General features: G+C 42.4%; 2 protein-coding genes across 6 annotated transcripts; both read left to right on the top strand.

Moving 5' to 3' along the window:
- MRPL20 (mitochondrial ribosomal protein L20) lies at positions 1-4004 on the top strand. The gene is made up of 4 exons (XM_075027223.1): positions 1-172; positions 1394-1504; positions 1783-1860; positions 3497-4004. The coding sequence occupies exons 1-4, from the start codon at positions 86-88 to the stop codon at positions 3668-3670; spliced, it is 450 nt and encodes a 149-aa protein (XP_074883324.1). The 5' UTR covers positions 1-85; the 3' UTR covers positions 3671-4004.
- A 382-nt stretch (positions 4005-4386) lies between these two features.
- Positions 4387-15222, top strand: CCNL2 (cyclin L2). 5 transcript variants are annotated; one of them, XM_075027224.1, is made up of 11 exons: positions 4387-4756; positions 5740-5814; positions 6100-6209; positions 6479-6599; positions 7853-7917; positions 10785-10884; positions 10970-11074; positions 11313-11454; positions 12265-12382; positions 12465-12557; positions 13845-15222. In XM_075027224.1, the coding sequence occupies exons 1-11, from the start codon at positions 4433-4435 to the stop codon at positions 14197-14199; spliced, it is 1608 nt and encodes a 535-aa protein (XP_074883325.1). In that variant the 5' UTR covers positions 4387-4432; the 3' UTR covers positions 14200-15222. The 5 variants fall into 5 exon arrangements, with proteins under 5 accessions (XP_074883325.1, XP_074883327.1, XP_074883330.1 ...); XM_075027226.1 differs by lacking the exon at positions 4387-4756 and adding an exon at positions 5031-5316; XM_075027229.1 differs by lacking the exons at positions 4387-4756; positions 5740-5814; positions 6100-6209; positions 6479-6599; positions 7853-7917 and adding an exon at positions 8677-10407.
- The last annotated feature ends 487 nt before the right edge of the window (positions 15223-15709 follow it).

A 15709-nucleotide genomic window follows, 5' to 3' on the forward strand; every position in this document is an offset into this window, starting at 1 on the left:
AGGACCGACCCCCCTCCCCGGCCTCCATTTTGTTCCCGCCCCGGAAGGCGGAGGGTGCCGGGCTGCCGCCAAACCGGCGGCCGAGATGGTGGTGCTGAGCCCTTCGCTGTGGCTCCGCAGCCGCCTCACCGACCGCTTCTGGAGGGTACAGGAGGTGCTGAAGCATGCGAGGGTGAGTGTGAGAAGGGGTGAGGGTGAGAACGGGTCTGTCTCCCCGTTCGGGTTCCTCCCCGCCGTCCCCGGAGCCCCTCGGCCTCCTCACGGGTGTGAGGGGGGGAATGTCCCGGCCTCCCCGGGTCTGAGGAGCGAGCGGCCTGTCGTCTCGTTGGGGTGTGCGAAACCTCCTTCCCCAGCAAAAGAGGGGGTCAGGCAGCGAGGAAATTTGTCTGTATTTGATTAAAGGTGGAGGCCACGAACGCGCCTGGTATCTGCACCGTAACACAGCACCTGTGTGCATGTGGATGGGCATGAATAAAAGTGAGAAAGAACCCTGTGGCCGAAGGAATACCAGCGCTACGGGGAGGGCAGTCTGTAAATACAGCACGCTGTGGACCGGTGTTGGTTGTGGGGGTTTTGTTGTGGTTTTTTTTTAAACTGGGCAAAGGAGCAGGAAAAAAAGATTTTTAACTTTGCTCTTCACGTGCATTTTAAAAGGTGAAAGAGACTGCTTTGCAACATGATTTCCACTGAAGTTCAAGCTATTGTACCTAGGCTCAGGAAGAACCTTTTTCAAGGGCAGACTGTTAGCATCCTGGGAGGTAGTACATCTTGATGTAGTATTGAGATGGAAAATGTTGAACTAAGTGACAGTGTCTTGGTCTTGTGGTGCCCAAGCTGCCCACAGTACCAGTAGTAGTTATTTATTTCTCTGACGATGCAGCACTGGCTGCTTCTTCCTACTTCAGGTTAGATGGATGTCACTGGTAGCTTCAGTAACCTTCTTTCATTATGCCTTCTGTTTGGGCAACTGCAATGTTTTTGACATATCAGAGGCTCCTGTCCCATCCCTGTATTCATACTGACAAAACTGAGAGGGCAGCTCAGGAATGAGAATAAATGTGTGAGTTTAGGGGTTGGCTGAAAGCACTGAAGATGACTTTGTGATTGCCTTCCCCCTGGAACCACAGCCTAACATGAGGTCTGGTTTTGGCTCCCTCCTGCTGGACTGAAATTTTTCGGCCTGCTCCAACTTTTCAGCTTCGGGTTTCCCATGCTACAAAACAAAGAAAGAATTATTTTCATTATATGCCAACTGAAGGCTTAGCTGATGTTTGTAAAGTATTTTGTGATCCTTATGCAGAGTTGTGAAATGCAAATAAGCATATATTACTATTACTGAAGGGTTTAACAGCCTTAAAGTTAACTGAACAAGAACATCTTGTTTCTGTTGCAGCATTTTCGTGGAAGGAAGAACCGCTGCTATAAGCTGGCTGTAAGAAGTGTTCAGAGAGCTTTCGTGAGGTCTACAAAGGCCAGAAGAGAGAAGAAGAGATTCTTAAGAGCGGTAAAGAGCAAAATGTTAGATGTAAACACTGAAATAGCCATTTTCCTTACTGGGGGGCTCTTTCAAAATGTTTTATTGGTGGGTGAAAAAATATGAGGTTAAAGTAAGTATAGTCCCTATGTGGTCTGAAACATTCTGAAGTTCATACATGTATATGTTGCACTGAGAAGACTGTAGGTCTGAAAGTGTTTTATTTACTAAGTGTGAGCAGATCAGCATGACAAAAGGTTTACTCTTAAAGTATCTTATCATCCAACATGTTAATTTTTCACTTTTAGCTCTGGATCACTAGGATTGAAGCAGCTTCTCTTGAACATGGTTTGAAATACCCAGCTTTCATAAGCAATCTGCTTAAGGTAAGGATGGTGCTTGAAGAATAATTGTTTTGAAACAAAAAATTGGAGAAGATGTCTCATAGAGGTCTTCTAAAGTGCCAGGCAAATTAATTTCTTAAAATTCTGAAATCTTTCAAGTAGATGTAGTCTGACAAAACATATCAAAGGGTTGCTGGTTACTGTCTAAGAATGCAACTGCAAAGAATTGAAGCTGCAGCCTTCACTTGCCAATCCTTGAAGAATAACAGTGGGGACTTGCAAATTGGAGCCTGAGCATGCAATAGAGGCGTAGGGCATGGTGGTGGGACTGAAAAGCTCCTTCTGTCAGATTGAACTTCTGCCAACGCTGTCCTGCTTCCTAGTTCTAGTTACGAAAGGCCTTCTGCTTATGAAAGGGGTTTCTTTCACTTCGGGAACTAAGTTCTGCCCTAAAGCTGTTTCTCTTCTTTATATGCATAATCCCCTTTTATCCTGGTGAACATTGTTGCTCTACATCTTGTTCTGTCCCCAAAACTTTTACTGCGCATCTTAAGAACGAGACTTGTAAAATGCTTTTTCACATGTTGCTACTGTGGGCATTAAGTGACAGCTGCCTTTCCTTTTACTTCAAGAAATTTAAAAATACAAAGCTTGGATTAGCAAAAACAACCCTAAGATATCTCTACTCTTTTCACTAATAGCTTTGTGTTTTGGTGAGCATGGACAATGCAGAGTTCGTGCCATTGTCTTTTGTTCTTAAACATGCTGGGGAATTGGTTTTAATTTGTTGATGCTGGAACTGTAAAATGAAGACTTGTTTCCCTTGGCTGTGATCATAATAAAAAGGTAGTGTTTCTGCTTCTTGAGGTGGAATTACATACACATTTATAGCATATTTCAAAACATTTTATCTGTGTTTCAAATAAATAGATAACTTTATAGATTTTCTGACATGCTTAGATAACTTTCTAGGTTTTCTGATGTGTTTCCTGTAAAATAATACAGTTTCTGAAATTTGTACACTCGTTCTCCTGGTTACTGTTGTCATACTGTAACCAAAAGAATCAAGCACAGCCTAAAAGCTAACTCATTTTTCTTTTTTCCTTTTTTTTTTTTCTCCTCAAGATGCCTGTCCTTTGATTCTTGTCTCAGAGCGGTATATTTTTGTAAGGTTCTCTGTTAGATCCAAAAGAAGCATACTGTTTTATATAATAACTCCCTCTTAGAATATGCAGTTAACTGTGCAATATCTAGCGTTGTTAAGAGTATTTGATCCTGCAGTCTTTCTTTCTCTACTCCAGCAAACATTTTAAGATACCAGGCACTGCCGAGCTAGCAGCTTTCTAGCACAAAAAGTAAACTTGTATATGTCTCTTAAGAACTGAAAAAAATGCCGTGGATTAACCTGTAACACATGGCCTTCTGTGAAATAAGAGATTCTTCTTCAGTTCTTGATTTCTGCCAGAAAGACTTTCTCAAAGTCAGTAAACAAATCTTACACAGCAGCTTAATGAGAGATCCATGTCCAAGTAGTCATGTCTGACAGCTCTCCAATAGTTCCAAAATTGTACAGTGTAGAATAAAGGTAATTTGCCTTAAGACCTCAGGTAATCGTTAAGCATTGCAGTGTTGTTCCTAAAAATTACAGTACTTAACCCACAAATTTTCTTGCATTTAGTCCCAGGTGGAGCTGAACAGGAAAATGATTGCCGATTTGGCTATTTATGAGCCAAAGACATTCAAATCCCTAGCTGCCTTAGCCCAGAGGAGGAGACAAGAAGGCTTCCTCGCCGCCCTGGGAGACGGAAAAGAACCAGAGGGGATATTTTCACGTATTGTACACCACTATTGATATTAAAACAGTCTGCAGCTACGCGTTATGAAGAGGAACTTGTGTTGCAAAGTCAACTCGTTCGCCGACTGCTGCTAAGTTTGTAGCTGTGGAACAAAATCCTCTAAGGATGGTTCCAGAAGGACGGGGTGGGTCCGGACGCGAAGCTCGCGCCTCCGTGACTTTTTCCCTGGCGTTGCGTTGTAAACCGCGGTTTGACGCTGGCAGCGGCAAGTCAGACCTGTAGAATTTCCAGCGTTAACGACGTACGTAGCGGGCACACGCTTTCTGTTCTAATAAAGATTAATTTTTTTTTTGGTTTTGGTAATGGCTGCTGGGAAAAAAAAAACAACAATTTTGAGTGGTCACTTCTGGTGTTGCATGGGCAAAAACAGCCTGCCGTGGCGGGGGCGGGGGGGTAATCTCGGCAGGCAGGGCACGGAGCCCAGCAGCAGCCCGGCTTCGGGAACGGGCCGGGCCGGGCCCGGGCCGAGCTCGGAGCGGCGGGGAGCCGCGGCCGCCCGCCCGCCATGGGCCTGGAGGGCGGTGGCGGGTGGCGGAAGTCCCGCCCCCCCCTCGCCCTTTTCAAATTCCGAAGCGGTGCGTCACGCCGTTCCGTTCAGCCCCGGGGCTAACGTCAGGCGTCGCGACGGTCGGGCCAATCGGCGAGCGCCGCTTCGCCGCGTCCAACCAATAGGCGATGACCGGAGGTGGGCAGAGGCGCCGCCCGGTGGGGAAGGAGAGCTGAGCCAGGCGAGGCGGCGGCGGCACCACCACCACAAAATGGCGGCCGGGTCGGGCAGCGCGGCGGCTGTGGTAGCGGTGGGAGGCAGCGGCCCGGCGGGGCCTCAGGCTGCCGGCGCTACGGCGGCGGGACCCGGTCCGGCGGGGAGCGGTGCGCCGGTGCCGGGTCCTGGGGCTGTGCTGATCGGCGACCGCCTGTACTCGGGGGTACTGATCACGCTGGAGAACTGCCTGCTGCCCGAGCACACGCTGCGCTTCACCCCGTCCATGAGCAGCGGCCTCGACCCCGATACCGAGACCGAGCTGCGCGTCACCGGCTGCGAGCTCATCCAGGCGGCCGGCATCCTGCTTCGTCTCCCGCAGGTGGGGCTGGGCCGCGGCCTAGCCGGTCGGGCCTGGGGACGGGGGGGGAAAGGCCTCTCGCCGGCGACCGGGGAAGAAGGCCGCGGCGGGGCGGGGCGGCTGCGGGCTCGGGCCTCTGTTTGTTCGGGCGGAGCCGACGCTCGATCGCTAGGCCGCCATCCTCGGTCACGGGTGTGGGGAAGGCCGGGGAGGTTGCCCCTTTTGGCCGGGCTTCGGGACGCGAAAGCCGCGGGGCTTGCGGCCTTCCCCGCCCGGCCGGGGGCAGGAAGCGGGTGATGTAACCGCCTTCCGCCCCCGCTGCCTCCCCGGGCCGGGCGGGGGCTCCGCAGTGCTTTTTCTTTCTTTTTTTTCTTTTTTTTTTTTTTTTTTTTTTTTTTTTTAAAGATTGGGGTTTGCGGAAAGAAAGACTTCTTGGGACTCTTGCGAATTGCAGCGAGCTCGGGAAGGTTTTGTTTCTTGGCGATCTCCAATCGCGAACAGCCTCGTTGCTCTCCCGAGTATAAAACTTCCCAGGCACCTTCTAGCTACGGAATCTCAGCTGCTCAAATTGTGTTATGAGTGTATGCAAATCGTAATACGGTTAGATTCCCCCCCCCACCTTCCACACCGAAAAAGTAAAAGTTTTTCTGGCATACTCTCATAACTTCCAGTTTTATTGGGTTCTATTGTTTAGGTTGGTTTGGTTTGTATTTTTTTTTTTAATTTATTTTGGAGCATGTTTTCATACTTCATAAAATAATTTTGCATTTTAATGTATGTATTTGACTTGCAGACAGTGTGGTGTCAATAATATTTTGGGCAACTTAATTTGTTACTGAGGTCGGGGTGCTGGTTTTCTTCAGCTACCACTGAACTTACTCCCATGCTTCACCATAGCTTGGCTAGTTTTCTGAGTCTTAAATCTGTTGAAATTGTTCTAGGTAATTTCTGTTTGGAACTGGTAGTTGTTTTGTTAATACCTGTTGTGGTTACTTCCTTTTTAGGTGGCTATGGCTACAGGACAGGTGCTATTTCAACGCTTTTTTTATACAAAGTCTTTCGTGAAGCATTCCATGGAGGTAAGAAAATATTAAAAGATATATGCGGCTACAAATGTTATTTAATCTTTGATCTGTTTTAGCAAGTTGTCATCTTAGATGTGATCAGAGTGTTAGTACCTAGCCTGTAGATTTTACTTACCGATCAACATGATTTTACAAAGCTACGTAGTACTGATTTTGTCAAATTTCTAGCGTTTCCTTGCTTTACCATCATTTTCTCTTGTTATCCCTCCTTAAGCTGTTGGAGGAGATCAGTTCCTGATTTGAGCAAAACATCAGTATCTTGCAATACTTATATTTCAGCATGTGTCAATGGCCTGTGTTCATCTGGCATCCAAAATTGAAGAAGCACCAAGACGCATAAGGGATGTAATTAATGTATTCCATCGCCTTAGACATCTACGGGAAAAAAAGTAAGCTTAGACTTTGAAGTATTTATGTTGGGTTTTAATTATTAAACTTCGTGGGCCAATGATAGTGTCATTCCCTGTTTCATAAATCAGGGCGCATCTTGAAGAGATCTTATGAAGGGGAGAAGTGAGTTGACCCATTTTACTAAGTAAACATTTTTGGTGGTATAAATAGTGATGTCTGTTGTTTTTACACGAATACAACTTTACCTGCATATGAGTACTCTTTGAAGTTATGATTATCTTCTTCAGAATTTGAAATTGTCTTGCAGAAAACCTGTGCCTCTAATACTGGATCAGGAATATGTGAACTTGAAGAATCAAATTATTAAGGCAGAAAGAAGAGTGTTAAAGGAGTTGGGATTTTGTGTTCATGTAAAGCACCCTCATAAGGTTTGTACTGTATAAGTTAACTTTTATAATTGGGTATTGCACATGCTATAAATGCTTGGAGTAGACTGCCTAACTGCATGGAAGCTGTATGGTTTGTATGTGATAACGCTAGTTAATTTGGTAAAGCTAGCTTCTTATGATCCCAATGTCTTCTTTCTCATTTAAGAGATTCTTACTAGTTGGTCTTGTATCACTGCTGAATGACGACTGGAGGTGGATGCAGATGCTAAGTATTCCTTGAAGTCAAATTATAGAAGTAGGTAGCTTTGGTGTTAGAAAATGTCAACTAAACATAGATTCTTAAGCAGAAAGGAATTTGGAGAACTAGGATTGTGATAGCCTATTATCAGAAACACGGTGTGTCATGATCACTCCTTGTGGAAACATGCTGAGGTTATTAAACCTGTATGAGCTAGTTAGCAGTTTCTTATGTTCTAAAAAGTACACTCAGGTGTGAGGGGCTTCACTAGAAATGAGACAGTTCTCAATATTTAAGTATCATGTGTCAAGGCTAGGATGATACTTGAAAGATGCAAATGTTTAAGTTGGTGCTTTAGTACCATTAGGATTATGTCTGAAGTAGCTAAGTGTGGTAAAAGAACCTCCTACTTCTGTGCCAGCAGAACTTGGGGGTCTTGCTCTTTCTTCCTCTAAAAACTACTGCTGTCTCAAAGTCTTCCTTAGAAGCCTGCTTGACTTTCAGAATTCGCTCATGTTATCAGTACCCCAGAGGACAATTATACTTGTCCGTTAATTGGAATGAATTTTTGCTATTAGAGTAGCTTTTTTATCTGCATTCTTGTTTTTTCTTTCAAACCTGAGAAGACTAGAACTGAATAAACTACTGACATGCAACAAGTTAGATCTGTTCTTGACAAATACTGTTATACTTCTGTTACTGCTTATTGCAGCTAGCAATATTTTCTCCCAAGTTACAGCTAAAAGGAATTATGAGTTATATAGGAGAACATACCTAGCTTGAAAACAGTGGAAGACAAGACATCTAGATGAGTGGCATGATGCCTGAGCTCAGAAGACGGAGAGCTAGGAAGGTCAGATCTGGTTGAGTGTCCAACTTTTGCACTGGAGAGCAGAAGCTGTGTGGATAAACACTGAGGATGTTGCAAACACTCTCTCATGTGGAGTGTTTTAGAACTTGAAAGAGAATAACAGATGCCTCATGGATGTCCCTCTGAAATAAATAGGTGGCTCTCAAGATTCTTGTTAATAACTCAATAACCCATATCTTCCAGATAATCGTTATGTACCTTCAGGTATTAGAATGTGAACGTAACCAACACCTGGTCCAGACTTCATGGTAAGTTGATTTTCTTTGTTATAAGAGACCAGCAGGGGCAGTAGCAGAAATATGTCACTTGAGGCACTCTGGGCAACATTGCTCAGAAATGATTGTGGGCCATGCCAGACAGTTCCAGTGTTTCTTGGCATGCCCCAAACTGCTACCCAAATGTTGATCGGCCTCTTAAGTTAGAGGCACTGTTTTAATGGTAAGGTAGCTTTCCACCCTGACTTCTCGCTTCCCTCCTCTCTGCTTTCACTTTTCAGCTGAAGGGAAAACGTTGAGTGGGTTATAGTGCTTCCTTGTTTTTTTGTTCTTCAGAGAAAACTATGTGTAGTTACAAGTCTGTTACCAGTGCTGGGAAATGGCTTTTCCCAGGGCTTGAGCTTGATTACAGGTGTATCAAAAACTCAGCACAGATAAATTTCTTTTATCTATATGGATAATGCAAGATGTCAGCTTCTAAGACTGGATAAACTCAATGTTTTCATGTTTGCCAAGAAATGTCCTCTCCCTTGTCGCTCTCATTACAGTAAAGATTTGCTTGGGGGTGGGAAGCTTATGTAAAATTCCAGGTCTTAAACTGAACAAATAGATAATGCTTTTAAACAATAATGCTTTTTAACAATATTGTGGTTTAAAAACCTTTAGTGAATCCAAAGCTCATATTTCTGCTGACTGAACTGTCTGGTACTGTGACCTGTGTGTAGAGAACCAGTTTTGACTTTTCTTTTCTGTACTCTTTTAATCAAAGGGTAGCCTCTGAGGGTAAGTGACTAAGACTTCTCCTCTGCTGCCCAAGCGCTATGGTGCAGGGATAGCTGCCGTCTTCAGTCAAACCAAAGCAGGCTCTACAAAGAGAAGGCTGACTCTAGACAGGTGGTATATACATGATAGTATAGTAACTGGCCAACTGCTTCTTGTGCTTATACTTTTTGACTTTTATTTTTATTGTGCATTTTGACTATTGTATATTTTATAACCTGATTGTTGAAGTTCTGAAAGATTTTTAATGTTCTATTTCTATAACTGTTAAAATGATGTATTCTTAAATGATAAAGCAAATTAAGGTGGGATCTAAGCCTTAAAGGGATGAATTAACAAAAACTGAAATCTAGTTTCCATTTGTAAACTAGCTAGGAAACATTTGAGTACATGTGTGAAGCTTGGAGTCAAATGTAATACTTAAAGAACCTTCCCACTACCAGATTTCCCAGTACCATTGCATGAAGTACTCAAATGTGAGTTACGGACTGCTCATTACCGGTTTTCTACTTGCTATGAAAGGAGGGGCAGGTGAGGAGGAGGGAGGAAGTTACCCCAATTGAGAAATGGTTCAGATATTAAAATAATGTATTTGTGTGCTGATGCTTGTTGCTTCCAGTACCTGAAAACTGGTGGATATCCAGTATAATTGTTTTTTGAAATGTGCGTTTTTACAACACTACCTTTTTCTTAAAATATTGTGACAAGGATTCATTTCCTCATGTGTCTGATTCTGAGCCCACAGGGAAAATATGCAGAGGCCAAACTTGGAAGCAGACATGTTTTTCAATTTGGCAAATTAGAAAAAGGCTGTATGACTTCCAGATGTTTGAAGTACCACTTTTCTTTATCGCTTCTTTTGCCAAAAGGTTTGTGCTCTCTTTGTAGTGGGTCAAGAAAAGTAGGTTTTGAAGTTCCTTTCTCCCAGAAAGATGAGCTGATGTCTAGCATTGCTTCTCTGGGGTAGGGGTTGCTCTTTGTATAAACAAGAATGTAAGACAACTGGGGCAGGTGGGACTATGATACTCTTGGGATTCAAGTTCCTTTTGTCTGTCCTATGTAAACTGGTTACAAGTGTCTGGACTGTGGTCTCTGGTTTGGATGGCTTGGGGGTTAGTGAATCCTTGTATACTGGGTACCCACATGGTTAATTACTACTTTCGGAAAGCATATTACTTTGAGGACTTTCTCTTGTGTCTGGTTTTAGCTTTTCCCCATCTGATACTTTGCTTGACATATATGTGCTCAAAAATCTAGATCTTTTTAAGCACATCAGCTGACAGATTCAGAGGAAGTTACTTTGTGTATTTAAGATTTAGAAGAATAATGCTTAAGTGTACTGACTGGAATATATGCAATATTTTACAGTTTTCTCATTCTGTGAATATTCATTTTAAGCAACCTTACTGAAATGGGACAATTTGGAAACCGTATTTCATGTGCCAAAGAGGAGATCTGCCTGAATACTGAGTATTCACCTGAATTGATGTTCCCAAACACCCTGATTTCTTCTGTGGCTGCTTTTTGCATCAAAAAGAATTCTGTTCTGGATGGAAAATAATGCTTCTGAAGGAAAAAGGGACCCCTTAAGTCTTCAGTGGAAGCTGACGTGTGCTGAAGTGGACTGCATTTTCATGGGAGAACTACAGGAGCTGCAGCTTTCAGCAAACCATCTCGGTTCAGCCCTATTGCAGAGAAACATGTGAACCTAAAAGTCTATAACTGAGTACTTCAGATTATATTGTATGTTGTCTTGATGAAAATAACTTGTCTATTGCATGAGAGCAGGCCAGTAGAGATCCAGAAGGAAAAGTGAAGTTAAAATTGGTTCTCTTTTCACAACTGAATTTTCAGCAGCCAGCCAGTCAGTCAATCAAACTTAATTTCTGACACACATCCCTCCCCTTGAGGGATTTTTTCTTTTTTTTTTTCTTTTCTTTTAACTTTTTTTTAGTAAAATCATTCAACTTTTCTTTAGATTTACAGGAGCATAATGTTGAAGTCTAGTAACTGAATACAGAAAGAAATAGTCCTTGTAGAAGTAAAAACAAAACAAAAACCCAAAAACTGCCCAACAACTTCGTAGTGCCATGCAACTTTGCTGATATCCTGTCTTTCAGGAATTACATGAATGATAGCCTGAGAACAGATGTCTTTGTAAGATTCCAGCCAGAAAGCATTGCCTGTGCCTGTATTTACCTTGCAGCTAGGACGCTGGAGGTGAGCGTACGGTTCCATTAATTTCAAGTTTCTTAGGCCTTTTAATAGGAGCAGAAAACTGAGCGTGTCGTCCCCTCCCTTTCAGATTCCACTTCCTAATCGTCCACACTGGTTTTTACTCTTTGGAGCAACGGAGGAAGAGATTCAAGAAATCTGCTTAAAAATTTTGCAACTCTATACTCGGAAAAAGGTTTGCTGCTTTTTCATATTGTGAACCATCATTATTGTGAGCTGCAGCTTAGAACATGAGTTGGAAAACCTTATCCAATTTGAAACTAGCTGCAAGCTAGTGGTACATTAAGTGGAACAGGATAGTAGTTACAGTGTCTGGGTCTCTTTAGATCCTGCCCCCCCCGCCCCCTGTAAGTGAGTAAGCAGAAGGTCTAGTTTATTAAGTTTTGTCATAAGCGGTGCTCCTGTGTTCACAGGTTGATTTATCTGATCTGGAAAGTAAAGTAGAAAAGAAGAAATTAGCTATCGAAGAGGCAAAAGCACAAGCTAAAGGTCTAGTACCTGAGGGAGCCCCAAGTTTGGATAACACATCAGGATTTTCCCCTATCCCAAAAAATGGCAAGTAGTAGATAACTTGTTTTCAGTAACTCTTTCTCATCTTAAATGTATATTTACCCTTTTGGGATGCATATACAGTGTGGTTTGGGGGGGAGGGGATTGTTGGTTTGGTTTTTTTTTTAACTGGCTTCTAGCAACTATTTATGTGGCAGTTTGAATAGCATTGTAACTTTGTAATTTCTTGAAACAGATAAAGGCTGAAATCGAATTAGTCTAAAATTAAAGCTAGTTTCAACTTGTATAGTACAGGGACTTGCTTTTATGTGGTTTTGGCAATAAACTCAAACAAATACGTGCAATTGGCATGTTATGCTAAAGCAATATTAAAGCATAGGTATGATTAGGAGCTCTGGCAGGAGTAGTATTTTTGGGTAATGGGTAGGGAATATTTTCCCGCTTACTTGGCTGAAAGTTTTCAGTCTGGTGCATGTATTGCCTAGAAGATAACATTTATCATCTTCCCCCTCAGTTTACCCTTAAAAAGATACGGAATAATTGGCAAGAAAAGGAAGTTATTGTTCTGCCTTCTTGAAGTGGCTTTGAAACTGCAATAGTAATATTGCTTAACGCCCTGTTGTTACTTCAGTATTTTGGCAGAAGTGTTTCAGATTAACTTCTGCCTTCTGTGAACTTCTTCAGATCTACTTCTTGTGGGTGGTTGTGCGTGCACGTGTGCACATATATGCAAGCTACGTGTATACAGTACTGATTATTACAAAGATGTTGAAATGGGGTGAGGGGAGGCTCTGGCCCTTCTTTCAGTCACTACACAGACTTTGAAAATGAGGTAATAAAGGCTTGTTTTTCTAGAGTCTCCAAAAGAGGTTAAAGGAAATAAGCCTTCACCGCTACCTGTTCAGGCAATGAAGAATGCTAAAAGGAAAACAGAGGGAGCAAAAAGAATGAGTTCAAATAGCCCAGTAAACGGGTAAGGCTTTCATAATGAGGAAGCTTATTTTTTCCTGTGACTACTTCAAGCAAAGTAACTTACTGTTTATTGTCCCTTGCAGCATTCAGAAAGGAAGAGAAAGCAGAAGTCGAAGTGGAAGTCGAGATCAAAGTTATTCAAGATCACCATCCAGATCTGCATCCCCGAAGCACAGGTATGTACTATTATAAAAGAAGGGTTTGCTGTGAGAAGCTCCCAGACCAAAATTTCACAGAGCGAGCTTTGGTAGTTTCTCAGCAAGAGAGGCTGTGAAATAACATAGCAGTATGTGCTACTGGTTAAACCTCCAGAAATGTTATGGCTAAGAGTTGTACTCTCTTGGCTCACAGGTCAAGGGAGTTGTGGTGTCTGACCTTGTTATATCTGTGCCAAATAAACTGAAAGGAGAGTGTGAGCATATTGGGACATTTCTGAATGTCAGCCTGTTCATTGTGACATATAGCCCACCAAGCAGCAGGGTTGGTTTGGGCTTTTTATGTTTAGAGTTGGGTGCCTGTGGCTACAACCTTTAATGAATTACACTTTTACTGAACTGTACTGGAGCAGTTAAACCGTTTTCTGCAGTAGATGAACTCTTAACTCCAGCCGTAGTCTCATTGGCAGTTGCTCCTGCAAAACCTTCATTTATGAAATATAAAATGATGCTGTTTTCTATCTAGTTGAGAACAGTAGAGGTTCATGCCCCTCAGTCAGTGCGAGTTTGATTTCTTATTGAACAGTCTGTATCCCATTGGGTTTGGGTGCATACTGATAAAAGCATGGCCTTCTATTAATGTGTATGTGGAAAAGACCAGAGCTAAGGTCTGCTAATTAAAATTCTTCAGTGTTGAATTCAAAATTGCATTTTTGTAATTATCTGAATTTCATGGAACATCTTTAAAATCTGCTTTCTGTACTGCCTGTCACTTTGAAGTTCAGCATATAACCATGATACCCATAGAGGGGAAATTGGAGACAGAAAGGAACGTTAACTGCAAACTTGAGTGTTTTGGTGACAGTATGACTATAACTGAAATGGGAGAAGCAGTTGTACCGTTTGTCTTATTGTTGGCAGCACTTTGAATCTGGCAGTTACTCTGAGCTATTCATGCATGTTTTCTAAGTAGTGAAGGAAAAAAATCTAAAACTGAGACATGACTACTATACTCCAAACAGATACGAGTTTCTAAAAATCAGTATCTCTGCAATAACCAGATGTGATCAAGTCTAGGACACAAGATTAGTTTTCATGGGGTACTGAACAACAGAATACAGAATCAGGTGCCTGGTCTCAAACTATGCTTGCACACCTTGGCTCTATAAGTGAGAAGCATTTGTCTATACGGTACTTAAAGTGTGTATGTGTGTATTGTGACTGCATTTAGGTGCTAATAGTAACGTGGAGTAACTCTGTTTAATGTTAAGAAAATCATGTGTTTTCTCTCCTGTTCTTTTTCCATAGGAAAAGTGAAAGTTACTCCACATCAAGCGGTTCCAAGTCTCACAGCCGTTCTAGGAGCCGCAGTGACTCTCCTCCAAGACAGTTCAACCACAGTTCTAGCTACAAAGGTTCCAAGGTGAGAAGTTACAAGAAATCAAAAGACTACAAATACTCAACACACAAACCACGGAAGTCACGCAGCAGGAGTTCGTCGCGTTCCAGGAGCCGATCCCGGGAGCGCTCTGACCATTCGGGGAAGTACAAGAAGAAGAGTCACTACTACAGAAATCACAGGCATGAGCGTTCGCGCTCCTACGAGCGAGCAAGTCATCGCTATGACCGAGACCATCCTGGCCACAGTAGGCATAGGCGATGAATAAAGCAAAAAAAGTTCTTTCCTTTGGAATTTAAGCAGTGGAGCTCTTCCCCATTTGGTCTTTGCAGTATAGGGTTAACTTGGCTTGTAAACCACCTAGCTTGAGTAATGTCCATTCTGCTGGCAATTCTGTACTTACTATCATGAATCCAAAGGAAAGATACTAACATGACAGGATGGTGTGAAAAACTTATTCTGATAAATGTCTTGGTGACTGTTCTGCTGGTGTGTCACCTAATAACACTGCAGAACTTGTCTCTGGATGCTCCTATGCCTGCTCTTTAGTAATTTGCATAGCGTAGTGCAGTGGAGTGGTATTTGGGACTTCCAGTTCTGCAAGCAGGACCTCCGTTGCTCAGTAATTGGAATACTGTGCTGAACAGTCCTTCCCTGTGGAACTAGAAGGCTCAAGACAGTTCATAAAAACCATTGGAGTGGCTTGGTGCTAACAAAGCTGTCTTTTCATACTGACTCAATTATGTTGTACAAATGTAAGGTGACTTTTTTTTAGAACTGTTGCCTATATTAGGTTATATATGTGTATATATATTTTGCAGTGTTACAGTACAGTATGGGAATATGGCCTTACTAGCCTTTACACTTTATCCACAATGTAAATAAGCATTTGTTTAATACAGGTGGAAGATACATACAGAAAATTCAAAACTTGAATTCTATCAAAAGACTTGTGTAGAAAATTCTGATAAATGTGAAAGTATTTAGCTCTGTGTATTGAGAGTAGTATATTTTTATCTGTGCAATGCTGTGTGCAGGCCACCAGCTCGTAAGACATTTCCTATATATACATTTTAAGTGGTTTGAAATTCTTTACTCAGGATCTTTGACACTCTGAAGAATTAGTAGTTTGTCAATCTGCATGCTTGTTGAAGAACAGAGCATTAAAAAAAAAAAAAAAAAAAAAGGCAAAAACCCCACAGCCCAGTAGTATCAGTTCTAGTGGTATATCTGAGCTGTTACTCTCATGCTCCCTAATTTCATTAAAGTATTTGATTTTCTATTAAATTTACTTGATAGTAGTTTCTTATGAGCTATACCACTGTGCCTACTCATAAGGAAAGAAATCTGGTGCTGAATGAAGAGATCATCAAATTGCAGTAGGTTTAAGACTAGCCTAAGTTGTTACACCCTGAATATAGGTATAGCAGACGTCATGCTGGGCCCATCCTGGTAGAGTAGACTGGTGTAGTCCATGAAATAAGGTGCTACTATTTGAGCCTTTCAAGCTCTGTGAGTAGATCTTACTTAAAACCACTGCCTGCTGGTTAAACTTCCTCTGTCCGTTCTGGGGGAAACAAGATGCGTGAGGTTTTTTTGTGGTCAGTCTTGCAGGTGCCTCAGTGTGACAGTGACTCTCCTAAGACTTCTTTTAAATCCAAACCAATCTCATAGCAATTTTCTTCATTTTTAATATGGAGGCAGGCCAGCTGAAAGGATTTGCAGTCAGCCTTCCTTTAGCCAACCTCTAGTCTACCGATTTCCTGAGCTGGAG

Source organism: Buteo buteo, chromosome 5 (assembly GCF_964188355.1).
Source record: "Buteo buteo chromosome 5, bButBut1.hap1.1, whole genome shotgun sequence".
Classification (NCBI taxonomy): domain Eukaryota; kingdom Metazoa; phylum Chordata; class Aves; order Accipitriformes; family Accipitridae; genus Buteo; species Buteo buteo.

Bases quoted from the DNA above. Each gene is read 5' to 3' on its own strand.
- CCNL2 (XM_075027224.1), top strand. From the start codon at position 4,433: ATGGCGGCCGGGTCGGGCAGCGCGGCGGCTGTGGTAGCGGTGGGAGGC. The intron at 10,885-10,969 runs GTGAGCGTACGG...CCTCCCTTTCAG, and splicing joins TTGCAGCTAGGACGCTGGAG to ATTCCACTTCCTAATCGTCC. The intron at 11,455-12,264 runs GCAAGTAGTAGA...TTGTTTTTCTAG, and splicing joins TTCCCCTATCCCAAAAAATG to AGTCTCCAAAAGAGGTTAAA.
- MRPL20 (XM_075027223.1), top strand. From the start codon at position 86: ATGGTGGTGCTGAGCCCTTCGCTGTGGCTCCGCAGCCGCCTCACCGAC. The intron at 173-1,393 runs GTGAGTGTGAGA...TTTCTGTTGCAG, and splicing joins AGGTGCTGAAGCATGCGAGG to CATTTTCGTGGAAGGAAGAA. The intron at 1,505-1,782 runs GTAAAGAGCAAA...TTTCACTTTTAG, and splicing joins AGAAGAGATTCTTAAGAGCG to CTCTGGATCACTAGGATTGA.